The 20,197-nt window shown below is 33.7% G+C and overlaps 4 protein-coding genes and 1 long non-coding RNA gene across 9 annotated transcripts in view; 4 read left to right on the top strand and 1 right to left on the bottom strand.

The window, feature by feature from the left end:
• The window catches only part of Iml1 (GATOR complex protein Iml1), a 289,826-nt gene that overhangs the window by 144,676 nt on the left and 124,953 nt on the right, over positions 1-20,197 (bottom strand). The window lies entirely within an intron of this gene.
• Positions 484-5,707, top strand: LOC135837597 (uncharacterized). Of its 2 annotated transcripts, XM_065352923.1 has the most exons (8): positions 484-644; positions 757-924; positions 1,767-1,984; positions 2,060-2,191; positions 4,241-4,477; positions 4,559-4,712; positions 4,796-4,977; positions 5,086-5,707. In XM_065352923.1, the coding sequence occupies exons 1-8, from the start codon at positions 596-598 to the stop codon at positions 5,485-5,487; spliced, it is 1,542 nt and encodes a 513-aa protein (XP_065208995.1). In that variant the 5' UTR covers positions 484-595; the 3' UTR covers positions 5,488-5,707. The 2 variants fall into 2 exon arrangements, with proteins under 2 accessions (XP_065208995.1, XP_065208996.1); XM_065352924.1 differs by lacking the exon at positions 484-644 and having other exon boundaries at positions 807-924; positions 1,762-1,984.
• Positions 7,475-8,661, top strand: LOC135837626 (uncharacterized). The gene is made up of 3 exons (XR_010557216.1): positions 7,475-7,809; positions 7,893-8,045; positions 8,526-8,661. It is a non-coding gene; the product is annotated as an uncharacterized LOC135837626 (long non-coding RNA).
• LOC135837625 (uncharacterized) lies at positions 9,169-12,349 on the top strand. Its single transcript, XM_065352967.1, has 6 exons — positions 9,169-10,468; positions 10,571-10,693; positions 11,076-11,294; positions 11,372-11,516; positions 11,603-11,781; positions 11,900-12,349. Exons 2-6 carry the CDS (start codon positions 10,664-10,666, stop codon positions 12,236-12,238), a joined length of 912 nt encoding a protein of 303 aa, XP_065209039.1. The 5' UTR covers positions 9,169-10,468; positions 10,571-10,663; the 3' UTR covers positions 12,239-12,349.
• LOC135837616 (uncharacterized) lies at positions 14,057-20,107 on the top strand. The gene is made up of 8 exons (XM_065352957.1): positions 14,057-14,213; positions 14,303-14,473; positions 15,411-15,589; positions 15,666-15,794; positions 18,112-18,345; positions 18,430-18,583; positions 18,665-18,846; positions 19,009-20,107. Exons 1-8 carry the CDS (start codon positions 14,165-14,167, stop codon positions 19,390-19,392), a joined length of 1,482 nt encoding a protein of 493 aa, XP_065209029.1. The 5' UTR covers positions 14,057-14,164; the 3' UTR covers positions 19,393-20,107.

The following is a 20,197-nucleotide window of genomic DNA, read 5'->3' as shown; positions in this document are numbered from 1 at the left end:
ATTATTTTCAATTTCTCATCATTTAGTTGGGGGGGGCGGGGGCGGGGGGGTTAAATAGGCTATAATAACCAAAAAAACTGGCACGCTCTCTCTCCAATCGAAAATAGTGCACTCGAAGATTGAAAATGACTAATAACAATGTTCTTATGCAAATCGAAAAACATCTCTGTAAAAGTCATTTTCCAAAAATTTAAAACATTTCATCGCTCACTGCTCACTCAATTTTCGAGTGGTGAGTCATCCTATTTCAGAAGAATCATTTTTAATCATCTCTAAAATAGATTTAAAAAGAAGCTCAAAAATTAATTAAATTGATGAACGGATTAAGTTTAAAGCAACACAACTACGCCGAGTAGGAAAATATTAAGAACTTTAGGCCTAAATAAGTACCTAATTATAGATTTTGGTAAGTAATGATTGCATAAAAATACCTTATCAGAATATTTTATCGTGTAATCAAGATGGAACGGTCCACATTAGGTAATTTGATCATATTTGTGAGTTCCTGATAAGGGAAGGCATATTTAAATTCTAGGATATTTTCGTCTCAGAAATAAAACCACATTTATCCGAGATTAACATAACAAATTCAAAGATGCGTTTAATTTTCATTTTCGGTGTTTACATTCTACTTTATTGCAATGGTAAGCTAAGTACTGTGAAAAATTATTTTCCAAATACTTTTCGAACTACGCGTACGCGTGGCATAAAACTTTAATTTTTTTTTCGATTTCTAACATTTATACCTACTTTCAGCGTGTCCCTCGAGCAAAAAAACTGTTATTTTTATATTAGATAAAGTGAATCCGACCGAATACGACCAGGATTGGCTATATACAAGAATAAAAAATCTGCTTTCCAGATGTGCTCAAAATGGCTTTGATTTCCAGTTCAAGGCATCATGGCGGGGTTCCTTTGAATCTCGTGAGTAACAATTTTGAAATATAAAAATACTACTTGACCACGTGTTTAAACTCGGTACCGTCACGTCTTCAAATTAAACTACGCCTTACAAGGATTGTATACACTATACAGCAAAAACAAATACCTAACGAAATTTTTAAACACTGATAAATTTTCAACTAACAAATTCATGCAAAAATTCTCAAAAAGCTTCTCTATAGTTGATTTTTTTTCTCGATAGATTGGAATGTTATCATCCCATCAACATTTCGAAATTATTTTCATCATCATTGATGTAAGTTTAATGTTACATTCATGATTCATAAAATTATATTATTCTGAAATCAATTGATCGCTACTATACATCGCTGGTCTGGAAAAACATCAATTTTTAAAAATGGTATCAAAGGTTCAAAAGTCAAAACATAATTCATCCTTTTAAATTGAATTATGAAATGAATTGTTCTCACACTTCCCAATTTGAACGAAACCGATCTGAATCGAAATTGCACGTCCTAAAACCCTGTAGTTGAAATTCCAAGCGCCAAAGTTCATTTTTTGAGAATTTTTTGAAAATTCCAAAATGCTGTTTTCAATATGATTTAAAAACTCTCTTGAAAGATTTTCATTTCGTAAATAATTTTAAAATACACCCTTATTTTTAAATTTTCAAAAATCCGCCAAAAAATCAAAAATGAACTTAAGCATCTGAAATTTGGCCTACAAGGGTCATAAGACATGCTCTTTTGATCCAGCTTGGTTTCGTTCTAAATCGGGCAAATTAAGTTCAAAATATTTCTTTGTTGGTATCCAACGAATGACTTCAAATTCTATTCATATTCCAATGACTTGGACTAGTATAGGTAATTATCTAACCGTCGACAATATCGTCTCGAATTCCACAATTGTCGAGAACGGTTTCATCATCAGAGGCCAATCAACGTTGGAAATTAATCTTCTGAAGCAATTGAAATGTATTCCACCGTATTCGGTAATCTATGTCATCACAAATGTGACCATGCCCAGTAATAAGACCCTAGTAGACGATATTTTGGAAGAAATACAAATCAAAAGAACAGAGGTGATTTTCATACTTATGTATTTTGTGATTTTGTTTCCGTTTGAATTCTAATTTGAGTAATTTTTTTCTCCTTAGGTCAACTTTCTCATTGGATCGAAGTGTTCTTTAGAAAAAGATTTTAATACCGACTCCCTCAAAAAGTATGCATTGATTACGTCTATCAGCAACGGGTACATAATGGGTCAAGAATCGTTTCTATTCAATGAGGTAAGAACAGTTCAACTGACAATGAATAGAAATTCATTTTCATAATTATTCTAGTCTATTGCTGACCTACAGATCTACATTCACTTTGAGTGGTTCTTGAGTAAGGTCACTTTTCCGAAAAGATGATTATGCATTAATTTTTCACTTAAAACTTACACGCCTGATTAATTAATATAAAGCTTAACCACCATCGTGGTCATTTCTAGTTATGACTTGTATATTCCCTAATGCTTGATGCCTGTTCGAGTTCAAAACAAAAAGGATTATTTTTTGTTGTGAAACTGTGTAGGTACCTACTTACTTTAAAACGAGTTGATCTACAATCGGAATTGAACCAGATCATTGGTAAAAATTAATGTAATGATACAAAAAACAACATTATTTTCATTATAGCCACATGCTCAGTAGCATCACTCCAGCTTTAAAAAATTAAAAAAAAACAAATTAACAGTTTTCCATTTCCCCCTCTCTCCGACGCATTAATAAAAAAACTGAATTTTAACTCAACTAAAACGATTAAAATGACCACGTTTTCACATTCTCATCTTTGGATTCAGTCCCTCAGTATTAGAAAAGCACTATTTGATAGTTTTGATCGCCCCCCCCCACAAAAAATCAATAGTTCGTTTTGAGAAAAGATGTCGGTGAAACAGTGCATGAGGATTGAATTTTTTTTTAAAAAAAGGACCCAGAGAGATTTACACAAAAAAAAACTAAAAGTTTTGATTCATTGACTATTTGACATGGATATGGATATGTGGGGGGGGGGTCATTCCCAAACTTGCGTGGCGCTGACATTTAAAAACATAAAAAAAATACAGTTCACTTTCTGACAATACAAGTAAATCAGGTTTTTAAAAACTTGAAGAAAATCGGTTGTTAGAGAGGTTGACTTTTGAAAACGAAACAATATTTTTGACTTCCAAGCATTATGCCAGACTTTAAAAAAGACAGAAATTCGATCAATCGGTGTGAGGTTGACTTCTAAAAACGAAAAAAAAAAAATCGTGTTGACTTCCTGAAATTACGTTAAGTACCACATAAGACGTTTCAAAATCTGAAGAAAAAAATCGTGTTGACTTTATAATATCATGTCAGACTTTAAAAAACTTTGAAAAATTTACTGTGTACTTTCTGAAGTTATGCCAAACTTGGAAGGAAAAAATCAATGAAATACATGAAAATGAACCAACAAAAATGGCTTTCTGATATTTTGTCAGACAACTTTTAAATTTGGAATTTTAAGCATCGAGTAGTTAACCTAAGCAAAAAAAATATCCACAAAAAACTTTCCTCGGAGAGAAGATTTTTCACTGAATTTTTTAAAAGATTTTCAGCATTTCGATGAGTTTCATCAGCTTGAAAAAATTCCACTGAGGGTTCAGGTCAATGAAAGAGGAGGGAGGGCGGGAAATGCAAATTTTACAGTTTATCCCCTCTCATTACAAAGTTTGAGAGTGATTCAAATCAGAGATTTTTGAGAAATCACGGAAACCCCTCTTCCTCCCTCGTCCACCTTTAGAAATTTTGATTTCAATTATCTGAGAATATCGTAAAATCCTAAAAATATTATTGAATAAGTATTGAATCACCATAGAAATGTTTAATTTAATATTTTGATAATATCAGACGATTTGACGATGATCTCATCAATATTTTGTCCTTTGATCTTTGACCTACATCAATTATTACTCTCGTCTAAAAATACCACTTGTTTTGAGGTCAGTACTGATCGAAAGCAGCCAGAGTTGTTTTGGAATGTTGAAATTACGGTACAGAGTAAATTTTACCTTTGCAAATTCCATCCTGAGGCACAATTTTGCAAAAATGTCGACATTTAAAATTTTCTGGAAGCTCCTGAACTGCTCAAAAATGGCTCCAAGCCGTTTCCATTCAATTTGGGGAGTCGAAAATAGGGTAAACACCAAATTCCAGCTTGTTGAAATTTTGGCCAAGATTTGATTTTCTAGTTCCATTCAGCTGCGTTCGACCAAATTTTTACTGAAACCTTAATTTGAAAACTATAAATGTAACAAGATTTTCTCACAGTCCAGGTTCACAGATTCCGTGTATCTGAGGTTAACGTCTGTCCCTCTAGAAGTAACCTTCCCAGCAGTCGTACGCAAAAATAACAAAACATATTGCGCAAACATAGATTCGTTAGCAGATAAAGACAGGATTGAAGAAAATTTGCAATTAGGCTTGTATGAGACGAATGCAGACATGCCTAGAACGAGCCAAATCAAATGGGAAATGGCAGTGACGCCTTTGACACATACTATCCAGGTTCACACACACTTTCTCATCATTCACGTCTATAATTAAAAATAACCATAGAATACATTGTCAACGTTCGTTATTTTTCAGAATTGCGACGACCTTTTCTACAAAAGAATCAACACATTGGAGTTTTCTGACGTGGTTGCCGAAGGCTTTACCAGAAAATATTTCGACTACGATTATGGATTTTCTACGGAAGAGATTCGTTATATAAACGAGACATATAAACGACCAATACGCGGTAAAAAAAATCAAATACATATCATTTTATTGAAATTGGTGCCTACTGCCTGGAAAAAAATCATTTTATTGCAAATTCATCAGGAAAACCAAACCAACTTTATGTATCCTTCGTTGACGAAAACGTCGAATATGAATTCGAACATTTCGAGATACTGTTCGTGAATGGAAGTTCTTACGGAGAAAAGATTTATCTGCAGCCGAAACCAGAAACGAATTTATACACCGGATCATTTTTACCGCCAAACGGATATTTTTACATACGAGTGAGTGTCTAATTTCAATAAATTGGCATTCTGACAACGTATAAAAAAACAGCTCAAGCTGCGAAGCATTAAAGCACGATTTTGTAATCTTCATTATTTTCTTTTCAGGTAACGATTAATGCGGCAGACAGAGTAGTCAATCGATTATCATCTACTGCAATGAGCGCTGCGGAAGGATTCGGAGAAAATCATCGTAATCCAATTTTCGAATACAAACCAATATTCAAAGTCGAGAAAGTACTGGCTACCACGTCTAAACCACCACCTTCAAAAGATAACACCTTATTGTCTGATTATTGCATTAAGATAAATTTAAAAACAATCGTAATAATCGCATTATACATTGGTGCTGCCTTCTTAGGATGGGCCTTTAGTCAGGTTGTACTTAAACCACTCATACTCAAATATTGCATGTCCAACGAAGAAACAGAGAAACGATCAGATGTCGAAAAAGCTCACTATCGAGCGGTGCCAAAGGGCGATGTTCCTTACGGAGTCATCAAGGTATAATCTTTTCAACGACACATATCAACCAGTTTTATTCCATTATAGAGCCTCCAGCGAGTTTCCAATGTTCTCCAGAAATTTCAAATTGCTGTGAAAAGGATCAAACGAACTTGACTCGAAGTCTAAAAAATACTCTTTTGATCATTTTAAATGAATTTTTACGAAATTATGTATATGACTCCTATCAGTTCAAAAAAGAATTTTTGATCAACTCGCAAATCTCTCCCTCCCCCCACCCAAAATGAGGAATCCTTATTTTACAGTTTTACACAGAATACTAATTGTCGAGGTATTACCTATCTAATGTTTCCACAATTCTGACTAGAACACGATTGCTTTTAGGAGGTACCCACTTCGGAGTCTATTAGTCTACACAGCAATTTGAAATTATTACAAAACTTATGACTATGGAAACTCGTTGGTATAGAGTAATTAGCTCAAAAATACAGGAAACAATAATTTAGACTAACTAACTATTCAATTATCTCCATAAGATTTCGATTTTATGACACTACAAGTGAATAAAAATTAAGAAACTCAATTTTATCGAACCGTTCGTTATTCTGGAACCTAGGTAAGTACAGGTCTTCCTGAACAAGTACAAAAAATATGTTGAATCTAGTTTTTAAATATTCTAAGAATAATTCTATCGTTTATACATATTATTATGATTAATTATAACATAAATAAATTTGCAGAATACTGCAAAAATGTATTTCTATGCCATTTTATTTTCACTTTTACCTCATCAACAAATCCTACAATGGAGTTTTCCTGCTTAATCCACCAAAACATGAAAAAATATCATTTTTGAAACTGGGGAAATATTTTGGAACCAGGGGAGCCCATTTTTTCATTATTATTGCCAATTTTAAAAAACTGCCAAAAAATCATCATAGGGAGGGACAAATCGGCAATAATAATTCAATGACCAAAAAACTGACATGCTCCCACTCCAGTCCACTCAGAGATTGAAAATTACCAACAACGATATTCGTACGTCAAACATCGCTGTATAAGTCATTTTCCAAAAATTTAAAACATTTCATCGCTCACAGCTCACCCAATTTTCAAATGGTGAGTCATCCTATATCGGAAGAATCGTTTTTAATCATCTCTAAAATAGATTTAAAAAGAAGCTCAAAAATTAATTAAATTGATAAATCGGATTACTTACGTTGAATTTTTCAAATTTCAACTACATACAATTTATGTACGTAACTTAATTGTTAGTAGGTATTCGAAATTAACCATTTTTCAGCACACGATTGGCAGCACTTATTGATTAAAACCCGACTTCCCGCCATTGATTTTTTTTCAAGTTCTACAATTAATTTTTTCGAAGTGTAAATTGTTGCAAGATTGTTCTGAAAAATGAGGTAAACTTTTGGTTACCTACGTAAGAATTTGAAATTTTAAAATTCTTTTCAAAAATTTCGACGAAATCATTGCAAATTTACAAATAATCCATTAAAATTATATTATGTACTTTTCAACTGTCCTCAACTGAAACAAAACAAACTTACGCTACAGATGAAAGAAAACCCACCTACTATCCCCGACGAACCCTCTGAAATACAAAAATTCATCTCCCTAATAAAAAACACCAACCTCACAAACCAAATCTAACCCTCCCCTTTACGGGTGTAATCCTTATATATTAAAAGATGTTTGAAGGAAATAATCTTGTAATTATAGACACCCATACCTATATATAAAAAAAAACTTTTATCCCCACCATTAAATTTTTTCCAAGTTTATAAGTAACTGTTTTTATACTGAATAAATGTACCTATTTTTCGTAATTTTCCTTCGCTTTCACATTACTTTTAAAATAACTTAAGATTATTTACAGATGAGAAAAATTTATGAAAGAGCTAAAATTGTCCAAAAGGGATCATGTTTTGTTGTCTTTTTTTTTCATTTACAAATGCTTCAATTTTCAGCGAAAGTATAGCATACCTAAAAAAAACTGGTATAGTCACGTTTCAAAATTTATTATCTTTTCCAACATTTTTTTGAACAGACTCTTCCAACGGATTGAATGAAAGATATCAAACCATAGTATCAACATTTGTCTAACGTTGATAACTTCCAGGAAATTAAAAACTGATCAAGTTGTTACTGAATGAAGTTCGAATGTCCTTATCCGTTAATTTTTGATAACACAAAATCATCAAGATTATTTTTTTTCAGAAATACGAGTAAAACCACTTTCGAAACATTATTTGATCAGTCAATGCCGAACGGTATAGTTGTTGTTGTAGAAATTGAAAATGCGTTTGATTTTCATTTTTGGTGTTTTCATTGTACTTTACTGCAATGGTAAGAGTACACTGGAAAATTATTTTCGTAGATAATCGTGTATAACTCACATTTGAAACATTTATCATTTTTGGTATTTGCAGAATGCGCTTCGAAGACGACTGTTATTTTTTTGTACGATAAAGTGGATACCACCGCGAACGATGTAGATTTTTTAACAAACAAAGTAACGTATCTTTCATATGTGCATAATGATTTGGATTCGGAGTTCAGCATAAAGTTCCCCTATAGATTTGGTAAGTATAAAATATTCAAAAATGAACTAGCGTTATGTAGGTACTAGGTAGTATCTACTTAAAGTATTCTGACTGATACAAATTTTATGAAAAAATTACATAGTCTTTCAACGCCCCAAATTCAGCGAAAAGGGTTTCAAAATTTTTCATCTGAGAAGTGGAAGTGAAAAATTGAGTCGTAATATTTTTTGGGGAAAAATGATCTTAAGAAAATGAAAGATAGGATTCCTTCAATTTCCTCAAAACGATCACGTTGATTTCAAAATTCAAATTAGAGACGAAAGGCCAAATTGTTATATGTACAAATCTATAAAATTTCATCGCCTGAACATTTTTCCAACTTCCCATCTTCAATTTTATCATGACCCACTAAGGGAAAATTCAAACATGGCATTTCGTTTCTTTTTTTGACAATTCCAATTGTATAGTAAACGATCACATTCAATTTCTATTCATATTCAAACGATTCATTTTTTTCAGACGTCGATAAAATATCGAATTCTACAACTTCGAGAAAGGGCGAGTCAACATTGGAAAATCTTCTTACACAAATAAAGGAGTCTCCTTCGTATTCTATGATCTACCCCTTGCAGAAATTCTGTGACAATGACCGACAGTAATTTACAATTTTATAACAGTTACTGTTAAGAACTGTTAGTAATTAACAGTTTTTGTTATAAACTGTAAGTAATTAACAGTTTTTCATCGATTGCTGACAGTTATACTCAGTAACAGTTAGTTTCTTGATGATTTCCAAATGTTACCAACAGTTATTGCCAGAGACATGTCGGCTACTTGATAGTTACTTACAGTTACCGTTAGTGTCATGACAGTGTCTAAATGTTAGCATAAGAAAATTGGCATTGATTGGGAAACGCTTGCATACAGGCTGAATTTTGGTATACAGGCCAATTTTTATAACCTGAACACGAATCCTTGGTGTCTCTGATGTCTGTCCCTAGTTTGCTTTCCCACCAATTGTGGATTTTAGCCCCCTAAATGAGGTTTTTCTCCCGTATCTTCTCAAATTGCGGTCCTAGCCTAAAAATGAGGTCTATAGAAGTTGTTGTACGTCAAATTTCTCGTCAGATGACCTATGAATCAACTTCGTCCCCCCCAGGGGAGGTGGACCTAGAGTCAAACTGCATCAAATAATAAAAAACGCTCAGGGGGAAGTTGAATTTTGGTATACTAGTCCATTTTTACACCCTAAACACGAATCCTTATTCCTTTATAGTGCCCCACCAGTTCCTGGTGACCTTTCCCCCAATTGTGGATTTTAGCCCCCCATTAGGTTTTCCCCCTAGCCCTTCAAATTGCAGTCCTACCCCAAAAATGGGGTCTATGAAAGTTGTTGTATATCAAATTTCCCATCAAATGATCTATAAAACAACTTCGTCCCCCCGAGGGAGGTGGACCTGCGGTCAATCTAATACATATAAGGGGTTTTTGAATGTGAGTCCATGATAATTGATAGGTACGAAATCTGTTTTTTTTACAACAATTTTGACCTCACACAAGTGTAGGAGAATGGATTATAACCTCAAATTATTCCAGTGGGGAGTACCTCTTTCCACCCTTCATACATATCGTGACTCATATTCAAAAACTCCCTATATTCAATTAACTGTAGGTCCACCCCCTCGGGGGGACGATGTTGGTTCATAGGCCATCTGATGGGAAATTTGACGTAAAACAATTTTTATAGACTCCATTTTTGGAGTAGGACCGCAATTTGAGGAAATATGGGAGAAAAACCTTATTTCCGGGGGTAAAAATCCACAATGGGGGCAGCAAGCTAGGGACAACTGAGGTACACCAAGGATTCGCGTTCAGGGTTCAAAAATAAGCCAGTATACCAAAATTCAGCTTTTGATACAATGTTGGTAAATGAAAAGAAAAAGTTGAAATTATTCGATCACTTGAAAATTTTTAAAGTCCAGAGTGTTGAGAGGTGCATATAAAAGCATTCAACACCAGTTCTTTCATCAGCTACAGTGGTCCAGTAGGTAAGTTAGGTGGATAATGCAGTGATGTGCAGGAGGTCTCAGGTTCGATCCCTACCCCAAGTGGAAAATTTTTTTAGGTTTTTCAAAATTTTTTTGGAAAGAATTCTTCAATTCTAGCACTGCAGCTTACAGGGAAGCACTAAATTCAATCATCAAGCCACATATTTCAATTTTTTACATTCACATTTCACAATGTAGGTAATTTTTAGTCAAATCACCAACAGTTATTGTTAGTGATTTTACTAACAGTTTTTTACATCCTTAGAAGGTGACGAAAAAACTGTCAGTTTTTTTACTAACAAAAACTGACAAGGAATTTCTGCAAGGGACGTGATTACTAATGTGACCAAACCCAGCTGCAATGACACCCTACTCGACAGTATCTTGGAAGAAACACAGATTAAAAGAACACAGGTGATTTTCTATTTCGCACACATGATGCGAGTACTTATACCAACCTATGTATAGTGATACTGTTTTATTTTTATAAAACGTTTGATTATCTTTTTCTCCCAGGTCAACTTTCTCATCGAAACGGATTTCTGCTTGCGAAACGATTCGCTCCAAGAGTACGGGTTAATTAGCTCTGTAAGCGACGGATACGCACAAATGGGCCAAAAATTATTCAAATATCATACGGTAAGATAAATTTACACTCTATTGAAACCAGTATCAAATGTACGAGACCGACGTGAACTAGTATAAAGATAGCTTTAGAAATCCAGAATGAGAAAATTCACCTCATTTTTTTCGTGCTTTCAAGCATAAATCTAACATTTGTATGTACGAGTACTTTTTCTTTCCTTTGTATCTCGTTTTAAGAAAAAGAATATACAAACGACAAACCCAAATCCAGAGTTAGAAAGGAGAGAAGGGAGGTGCAGGGGTTTGAAATGTTTCACATGGTTCATTCACAATATTATTGCAAAATAGCCTGACTTTCGTCACTTCCCTAAAGACCCATAAGGACACTGGACAGCCTGTGATTATATGTAGTATATGTAATAACATTTTTCGATAGTTTTCAGCATCGTATTACAAGAGGTTAAATACTGCACCACAAAAAGTATGCCAAATAGAAATTGAAAGCATCGATAATTATACATTCTGCGTCAATATGGATTCATTTTTCATTAATGCAGCAGTGGAAGAGCTAATTTTCGGTAGTTTGGATCCATGGGGGTGCGAAATGAATGCAGGAGACCATCGTCAAATCGAGGCAGCGACACGAACTTCCGAGGTGACTATTTTTCATTCAATTACATATCATTGAAATTCAATCTACAAGGATTTTATTTGCAACATTCGCGATTTCAGGTATGCACTCGTGTTTATAAAAAATTAAATCCACTAGAAGCTCAATCAATTCGATGTACGTATAAAGGCGAAAACGACTTTGATTACGGTTTTTCCCTACAAGACGTTCGTTCCTTAAACGAGACATTCAGAAGACCAATGAACGGTAAATGAAAATCATGATACGATATTAGTTAGGCCTAAACCTACTCATAAGAAATCCCATTAACATGTACTACTAATTCATTATAGGAACTTCGAATAAAATATACGTATCGTCGAGCTACAATAAAAATGAATTTCATCATTTCAATATAATCTTCGTGAATGGCACTTCTATTGCACAAAACATTCCTTTACGGCCGATGAATAAATCCGATTTATTTGTAGGATCATTCCAACCGCCAGACAAAGGCTATTTTTATATTCAAGTGAGTGAGCAAATTGATTTTTATGATGCTTGTAAACTTACATACCGTCGTAGCCGTAGCCCTATACCTACAGGAAGAACTGTACTATGGATTTTATAATTCTTCATTTTTTTTTCAGGTAATAAGAATCGATAACGGAGCAAAAGTACTGGCGCGAATTTCGAATGCAATCAGTGCTGCAGATGGGTTTGGTGCAAACCATAAAAATCCAACTTTTGAATACAGACCGGAGTACTCGAATGCGTATTTTAATCAGAAACCCAAACAATCGAGCTGTGGATGTGGATGTAATTCAAAGCCTTCGTTATCAAAAGCCGAGGATTCAGGTCTTTCTATCGTTTACCTATTTATTGCGGTTGCAGTATTAGCCACGTTGGTTGTGGGGGTGTCCTTGTATTTGTACTTGACTCCTCTTTACAATCGATTAAATTCATTATTCTCTAGACTATCAGATTAATTACAATGATCTATGTATGTAGGTATCGCCATTCGATTACCACCTTGTATAAAACTGTGCATACAGTTGAGTATTTGTATAACTTCTGAATAAAAAATTTGAATAAATTGATACCTTTTGGTATTCTTTTTATGCTAACGAAGGTTGGATCATCGATTTGAAAAAATAATTATCATTTTTCAGGTGAGCATAACACAAACAAACACATCAAACGATGACAAATTCCAAAAATTGAAAACCTCGCAAATTTTTTTGCTGAAGACGCGAGCCTATAAAATTTCTCAAAATACAGTCGAGTTGAAAATTTCTGATTCAGATTCTTATTGCATAGTTCACCAATCCCAAAAGTTGAACCGATTCATTAAAGTTGAGCTTTCAAAGATGAATCATTTTGGAAAATGAAAGTTTTGAAAAAGCTCAAATCCTTTATTTCCAACAAAACAAACGAATACAAATTGGAAATTTTTTTCAAAAATAATTCAACACCATGAGTAAAAAACATTAGCTAAAAGCCCTTTTTGAATTTTAAAAAATTGATAGAAAAAAATTGAATTCGATTTCAAGTCATCACTCACTTTGGAAATTGAAAATTCCTTCGACGTTTATTTCAGAAGTTAAATTCGTAGACATCTACTTACTCAATCCCCCCCCCCCCCAAAAAAAAAGAAGTAAATTGAGTAACCAAAAAGTCTCGAAAAAACAACCAAAATGTAACCAAAAAAGTGGCCAAACGTGAAAAAAACATTTTAATGAAGAAGAAAACAAGAACATCACAAATTGAATTGTTTTAGTTTTTAATTAGTTGAGCTATGTATTTTGATTTTGAAGCTTTTTGGTAAAAAAAAAAGGCGATTTATGGCAAAAAAAACAATTTTTGGCAAAAAGCGAAAAACGTTGACAAATTTTACAAGTGAGACTTTTGGACCTACTTTGGAAAAAAGTGAGATTTCTAGAATTTTTTGTTTTTTGTAAAAGAAGACAATGTTGAGCAATTTTGCCCACAAGTGAAAATTTTTGACAATTTTTGGCAAACAGAAATATTTTGACAATTTTAGCAGAAGGCAGGACTTTTAGGAAATCGTTAGCAAAAAAGTGATACTTTTTGGTTATTTCTGGCTGAAAAACGACTCAGGGGTTTTCGCTCTAGTCTCTACACAACCTGTTTTGGAAAAAATTTCCCAGTCCCAAAAAATAATACCTGGAATTCTGTGTCAACCTAGCCCATTGCCATCAAAATCCAAGACCACTTTTACGGTTTTATTGAGCGGTTGAAAATTTGCAAATTGCTTGTTTTTGGTAGATTTGTAGTGGTGCCAATTTTTTGGTTATTATCGCCAATTTCAAAATGTTGAGAAAAAACAACCAAAAAATCATCATGGTCGGAGGGGGGGGGGGTGTTCAAATTTGCAATAATAACCAAAAAATTTGGCATGCTTCCTCAGCCTCTCCAGTTGAATAATACCATATTCTTACGTAAAACATGGCTGTATAAGTCATTTTCCAAAAATTTCAAACATTTCATCGCTCACAGCTCACCCAATTTTCAAATGGTGAGTCATCCTATATCGGAAGAATCGTTTTTAATCGTCTCTAAAATAGATTTAAAAAGAAGCTCAAAAATTAATTAAATTGATAAGTCGGATTAAGTTTAAAGCAACACAACTACGCCGAGTAGGAGAGTATCAAGAAATTTAGGCCTAAATAAGTACCTAATTATAGCTATTGGTAAGTAATTACTTGCATAAAAATACCTTATCAGCATATCTTATCATGTAATCAAGATTGAACGGTCCGCATTAGGTAATTTTCTCATATTTGTGAGTTCCTGATAAGGGATGGCGTATTTAAATTCTATGTAGAATATTTTCGTCTCAGAAATAAAACCACATTCATCCGAGACGAACATATAGGTTAACAAATTCAAAAATGCGTTTAATTTTCATTTTCGGTGTTTTCATTCTACTTTATTGCAATGGTAAGTACTGTGAAAAATTATTTTCCGAATCCTCTTTAAACTACGCATGGTAAAAATTTTTCAATTTTGTTTTTTTTTTCGATTTCTAGCATTTACCTATACGGCGCATCCCTCGAGCAAAAATGTTCTTTTTATATTAGATAAAGTGAATCCGACCGAATACGACCTGGCTTGGCTAAAAACAAGAACACAAAATCTGTTTTCCAGATGTGATCAAAACGGCTTTGATTTCTCGATCAAGAGAATGTGGTTTCTACCTCGTGAGTAAAAATTTTGAAATATATGTAATTACCTACTAATTGACCACATTTTCAAACTCCATATTCTCAAATCTTCAAACTGAACTACGCCATATTTTTACAAGGATTGTTTTCAGCAAAGACAAATAAGACTAAACACTATACTAAATTTTCAAAATATTGTTAAAAAACTTCTCTATAGTAATAATTGTTTTTTTTCGATAAATTGAAATGTTATCATATCGTCAACATTTTGAAATTATTTCATCATCATTGATCTATGTTTAATGTTACTTTCATGATCCACAAAATTATATTCTGAAATCAATTGAACGTTACTATGCATCGCTGGCCGGAATAAACATTAATTTTTAAAAATGGTTGGTATCAAAGGTTCAAAATTATAATTCAGCGTTTTAAATTGATTTATGAAATGGAGAAAATGTTCGAGTATTATAAAGAAACTTTTTGTTCTCACAGGTTCCGATTTGAACGAAACCGAGCTGGATCGAAATTTCACATCCTAAAATCCTGTAGCTTAAATTCCAGGTGCCAAAGTTCATTTCTTGAGCATTTTTTGAAAATTTGAAAAAGCTGTTTTCAATATGATTTTAAAAATATTTTGAACAAATAGGAGTGGAATTTGAAATTATTCATATAGGTTTAAAGGTTTACTTGGCACGAAAAAATTTTCATTTCATAAATATGTACTTTAAAATAGGTACCTATACATATAAATCCTATATTTTTAAAATTTTCGAAAATTCACCAAAAATCCCAAAATAAACTTTAGCATCTGAGATTTGGCCTACAGGGGTCATAAGACATGCTCTTTTAATCTAGTTGGGTTTCGTTCAAAACCAAGCAAATTCCGTTCAAAATATTTCTTTGTTGGTATCCAACGAATGACCTAAAATTCTATTCATATGCTAATGACTTGGACTGGGTAATTTTCTAGAAATCAACACGCGTAACTCGATTCCCACAACTTCCGAATCAACGTTGAGAACTCTTCTGACACAATTAGAACGTTCTCCATCGTATTCTGTAATCTATGTCATTACAAATGTGACCACGCCTAGCGATAATACCCCACTGGACGATATTTTGGAAAAAATACAAATCAAAAGAACAGAGGTGATTTTCATACGTTATGCATTTTGCAATTTGGTTTCGGTTTGAACACTAATTTGGGTAATTTTTTTTCTTATAGGTCAACTTTCTCATTGGAACACAGTTGTCTTCCCAAGATAATGGAACCGACTCCCTCAAAAAGTATGCAACGATTACGTCCGTGAGCAACGGATACATAATGGGTCCAGAATCGTTTCTATTCGATGAGGTAAGAACAGTTCAACTGAAAAGTGAAAATGAATAGAAAAAATTTCTGTTCGGCTGAATGTTTTTTTTTCTGCTCTCGTTGAATATTTTAGCACTCCTTCAACTAGCTTGAAATTAAGCCACTAGCTCAGTAGCTCCACTCCAGTTTTAAAAAATGAAAAAAATTTAAATTAACGGTTTTTACTTTCCATCTCTTCTACGCTTAATAAAAAAAGTGAATTTTAGCTCTTCTCAAACGATTAAAAATGTCCACGTTTTCACATTCTCATCTTTGCACAGATTTAGTTTTTCAAAATTAGAAAAAAAACGCTCCCCCCCCCCAATCAATAGTTCGTTCTGAGAAGGGATGCCGGTGAAACATTACGTGGGGATTGGATTTTTTAAAGGCATAATTTAAAAACATGAAAAAAATACAGTTGATTTTTTGAAATATTGGGCTTCTATATAAACTCGAAGAAAATATGGCTGAATTTTAGAGTGGTTGACTTTTGAAAACTTGAAACAATATTGTTAAAAAATCGTGTTGACTTTTCTAATATGTACATATCATGTTGGACTTTAAAAAACTTGGAAATTTTTTTAAGCAAAAAAAAAAATATCCACGATTCAAAATTTTCCTACGAGAGAGGATTTTACACTCATTTTCACTCAATTTTGAGTTGATTTTCATCCGCTTGAAAATGTTCCAGCGAGGGTTCAGGTCAATGAAAGGGGGTGAGGGGAGGGCGAGAAATGCAAATTTTACCATTCTTTATCTCTCATGACAAAGTTTGAAAGTGATTCACGGAAACCCCTCTTCCTTACCACAGAAATTTTTTAATTCAATAATTTGAGAATATCAGACTATTTGACGATGACCTCATTGATATTTCGTCCTTTGATCTTTGTCCTTCAATTATCCTTGTAGAAAATACCACTTGTTTTGAATAGTTGATGGTCAGTAGTGATCCAAAGCGGCCTATAAAACCATTTCAAGTTGATTCGGAATGTTGAAATCAGACTATATTCCATCCTTAATAGGTACAATTTTGCAGAATGTCCAACATTCAAAAATATGCTGAAGGGTCATTCCACGTCAATTCGACCTCTAAGTGGAAGGGGGGTTCGACGATTTTTTTGAAATTTTCTTGAGGAAAGACCTTACGAAGGGATGACCAATGGCGCAAATCGCAGCCCTCTAGCCCATTTTTAAAGGCAGCCAGGGGGTGTCAAAGTTTGACCCTTTCACACAATGAAATGAACCCCTCACAAAAAATCAAAATTCGAAAAAATTCAATTTTCAATTTCAAACATCAAAAAAAGTTTAAAATTCACTTGTCTTATTTTGGCCTCTTTCTGACGTATTTCATGAAAAAGTTGATAAAAATTACACTCACAACCAAAAAATTAAAATTCGTTTATTTTTTGAATCTTTTCGAATTCTAATTTTTTTGTGATGAGTTCATTTTATCGACTGAAAGGGTTTTCTCAACTTTTTCAACAGATACGTAAAAATAGGGGTCAAATGGGTCAACTTCACCAACCAAAACTTGTTTTCATGTTTTAAATCAAGAAATCGCATTTTATCGCAAACTTTCAATTTTTTTAAATCGACTTTGCGACATAATGGCATACCAATTTTTTAATATGTTGTTCAGCATGAAAAGTTGTCCATAATATATTTTTTTCAGAATTTTTGGTAGTCGAAACGATATGAAAACTACGTTTCGAAACTTTTTGAGCCAATTTTCTGTACGAAAAAAAATGGACAACACTGATTTTTATGATATCACCAAAAAGCTTATCAAAACCCCTAACTATAGGAAAAAGTTCCATTTTGGTAGGTATCGCGAATATCGAGTAATCCACTGCTGAAATGGATGATATTTTAGCTTCACTGAAAACTTTGACACCCCCTGGCTACCTTTAAAAATGGGCTAGAGGGCTGCGATTTGCGTTATTGGTCATTGCTTCGTATGGTCTTTCCACGGGAAAAATTTCAAAAAAATTGCCGAGCCCCCCTACTACTTCTTGGTCAAATTGATGTGGAATAACCCTGGAGGCTCCTAAAATGCTCAAAAATGGCTCGAAACCGTTTCCATTCAATTTGAGGAGTCCAAAACTGAATGCACACCAAACAGCCTTCCAGATCAACTTGTTAAAATATTGGCCCATATTTGGTTTTTAAAAATCCAAAGTCAAAATCAATGCACTTTAGCTACTGAAATTTTAACTGATGATGTATTTTTGTATTTTGTTTCCATTCAGCTTTGTCTAAATTTTTTCTAACCCCTGAATCTGAAAACTATACCTAAATGTAACTAGAGATTTTCCGACAGTCCAGGTTCACAGATTCCATGTATCTGAGGTTAACATCTCTTCCTTTAGAAGTAACCCTTCCAGCAGTCGTACGCAAAGATAACCAAACATACTGCGCAGACGTGGATTCATTAGCAGATAGAGATAGGATCGAAGCTTTGAATTTAGACTTGTACGAAACGAATGCAGATATGCCTAGAACCAGCCAAATTAAATGGCAAATGGCAGTGACCCCTTTGACACATACTATCCAGGTTCACACTTTCTCATCACTCAAGTCCAACTGAAAATAGTAACCATAGAATATTACTACATTGGCAACGTTCGTTATTTTTCAGAATTGTGACGACTCTTACTACAAAAGAATGAATACCATGGAGTTATCTGACGTGGTTGCCGAAGGCTTTACCAGAAAATATTTCGACTACGATTATGGGTTTTCTACGGAAGAGGTTCGTTATTTAAACGAGACCTATACACGACCAATACACGGTAAGAAAAAATCAGATAGGTACATATCATTTTAATGAAAGACACCTAGAAAAAAATTTCATTTTACTGCAAATTAATCAGGAACACAAACCCAACTTTACGTATCCTTCGTTGACGAAAACGTCGAATATGAATTTGATCATTTCGAGATACTGTTCGTGAATGGAAGTTCTTACGGAGAAAAGATCCTTCTGCAGCCGATTCCAGAAACGAATTTATACACCGGATCATTTTTACCGCCAAACGGATATTTTTACATACAAGTGAGTGTCTAATTTCGTATTGAAAGTTGCCTTTTCCACGAGTACAGTAATGAATTCACATTCGACCCCACCGTGTAAAAAAAAAACAGCTCAAGCTGCGAAGCAACGTGTTTATGTTTACATTAGAGTACGATATTGTAATCTTCATTATTGTCTTTTCAGGTAACGATTAATGCGGCAGACAGAGTAGTCAATCGATTATCATCTACTGCAATGAGCGCTGCGGAAGGATTCGGAGAAGATCATCGTAATCCAATTTTCGAATACAAACCAACATTCAAATTGCCTACATCGACTACTTCGAAAGATAACCCCGGCTTTGATTATTATTATTACATTAAGATAACTTTGACAGTAATCGCAACAATCGTAGTATACGGTGCTGCTGCCTGGTTAGGATGGGCCTGTGGTCATTATATAACTAAATATCTCATACTCAAATATTGCATGCCCAACAAAGAAACAGAGAAACGATCAGATGTCGAAAAAGCTCACTATCGAGCGGTGCCAAAGGGCGATGTTCCTTACGAAGTCCTCAAGGTATAATCTTTTCAACTGACACATATCTATCGACCAGTTTTATTCCATTATAGAGCCTCCAGCGAGTTTACAATCTTCTCCAGACATTTCAAATTGCTGTGAAAAGGCTCGAACGAACTTGAATTGAATCCTAAAAAACACTCCTTCGATCATTTAAAATTAATTTTTACAAAATTATTTCTTTGTATGACTTACATCAGTTCAAAAAGAATTTTTCATCAACTTGCAAATCTCTTCCCCCACCCAAAATGAGGAATCCTTACTTTATACAGAATACTAGTTGTCCAGGTACCATCTGATGTTTCCACAACTCTGACTAAAACACGATGGCTTTTAGAAGGTATACCTACTTCGGAGTCTACACAGCAATTTGAAATTGTTACAAAAATTTGATCATATTCGTAGGAACTCGCTGGTAGAGTAATTGGTTAAAAAATAAAGGAAATGAAAATTTATAGCATGAAATTCCTGACAGATACTCTGTATCTAACTACCTATTCGATTTTCTCTATGATATTTCGATTTTATGATATTTTAAATGGATAAAAATTGAGAAACTCAATTTCATCGAATCGTTCGTTATTTCGGAACCTAAGGTAGTAGGTACAGGTTTTCCTGAACATGTACAAAAATGTTGATTCTAGTTTTTTAATATTTTAAGATTTCGATCGTATATTATTATTATAACATAAATAAATTTACAGAATACTGCATAAATGTATTTCTATGTCATTTTATTTTCATTTTTACCTCATCAACGAATCCTGCAATGGAGATTTCCTGCTTAATCCACCAAAACATGAAATAATAA

Source organism: Planococcus citri, chromosome 2, assembly GCF_950023065.1.
Source record: "Planococcus citri chromosome 2, ihPlaCitr1.1, whole genome shotgun sequence".
Taxonomy (NCBI): Eukaryota; Metazoa; Arthropoda; class Insecta; order Hemiptera; family Pseudococcidae; genus Planococcus; species Planococcus citri.
The sequence above is the reverse complement of the archived record's forward strand: the minus strand, read 5'-3'. Positions and strand labels throughout refer to the sequence as shown.

Excerpts from the sequence above, each read along its gene's own strand:
- LOC135837597 (XM_065352923.1), top strand. The coding sequence starts at position 596 with ATGCGTTTAATTTTCATTTTCGGTGTTTACATTCTACTTTATTGCAAT. Across the intron at positions 645-756 it reads CATTCTACTTTATTGCAATG|CGTGTCCCTCGAGCAAAAAA; the intron begins GTAAGCTAAGTA and ends ACCTACTTTCAG. Across the intron at positions 925-1,766 it reads GCGGGGTTCCTTTGAATCTC|GTAATTATCTAACCGTCGAC; the intron begins GTGAGTAACAAT and ends GGACTAGTATAG.
- LOC135837625 (XM_065352967.1), top strand. The coding sequence starts at position 10,664 with ATGGGCCAAAAATTATTCAAATATCATACG. Across the intron at positions 11,295-11,371 it reads CAGCGACACGAACTTCCGAG|GTATGCACTCGTGTTTATAA; the intron begins GTGACTATTTTT and ends TCGCGATTTCAG. Across the intron at positions 11,782-11,899 it reads AAGGCTATTTTTATATTCAA|GTAATAAGAATCGATAACGG; the intron begins GTGAGTGAGCAA and ends TTTTTTTTTCAG.
- LOC135837616 (XM_065352957.1), top strand. The coding sequence starts at position 14,165 with ATGCGTTTAATTTTCATTTTCGGTGTTTTCATTCTACTTTATTGCAAT. Across the intron at positions 14,474-15,410 it reads GAGAATGTGGTTTCTACCTC|AAATCAACACGCGTAACTCG; the intron begins GTGAGTAAAAAT and ends GTAATTTTCTAG. Across the intron at positions 15,590-15,665 it reads TACAAATCAAAAGAACAGAG|GTCAACTTTCTCATTGGAAC; the intron begins GTGATTTTCATA and ends TTTTTCTTATAG.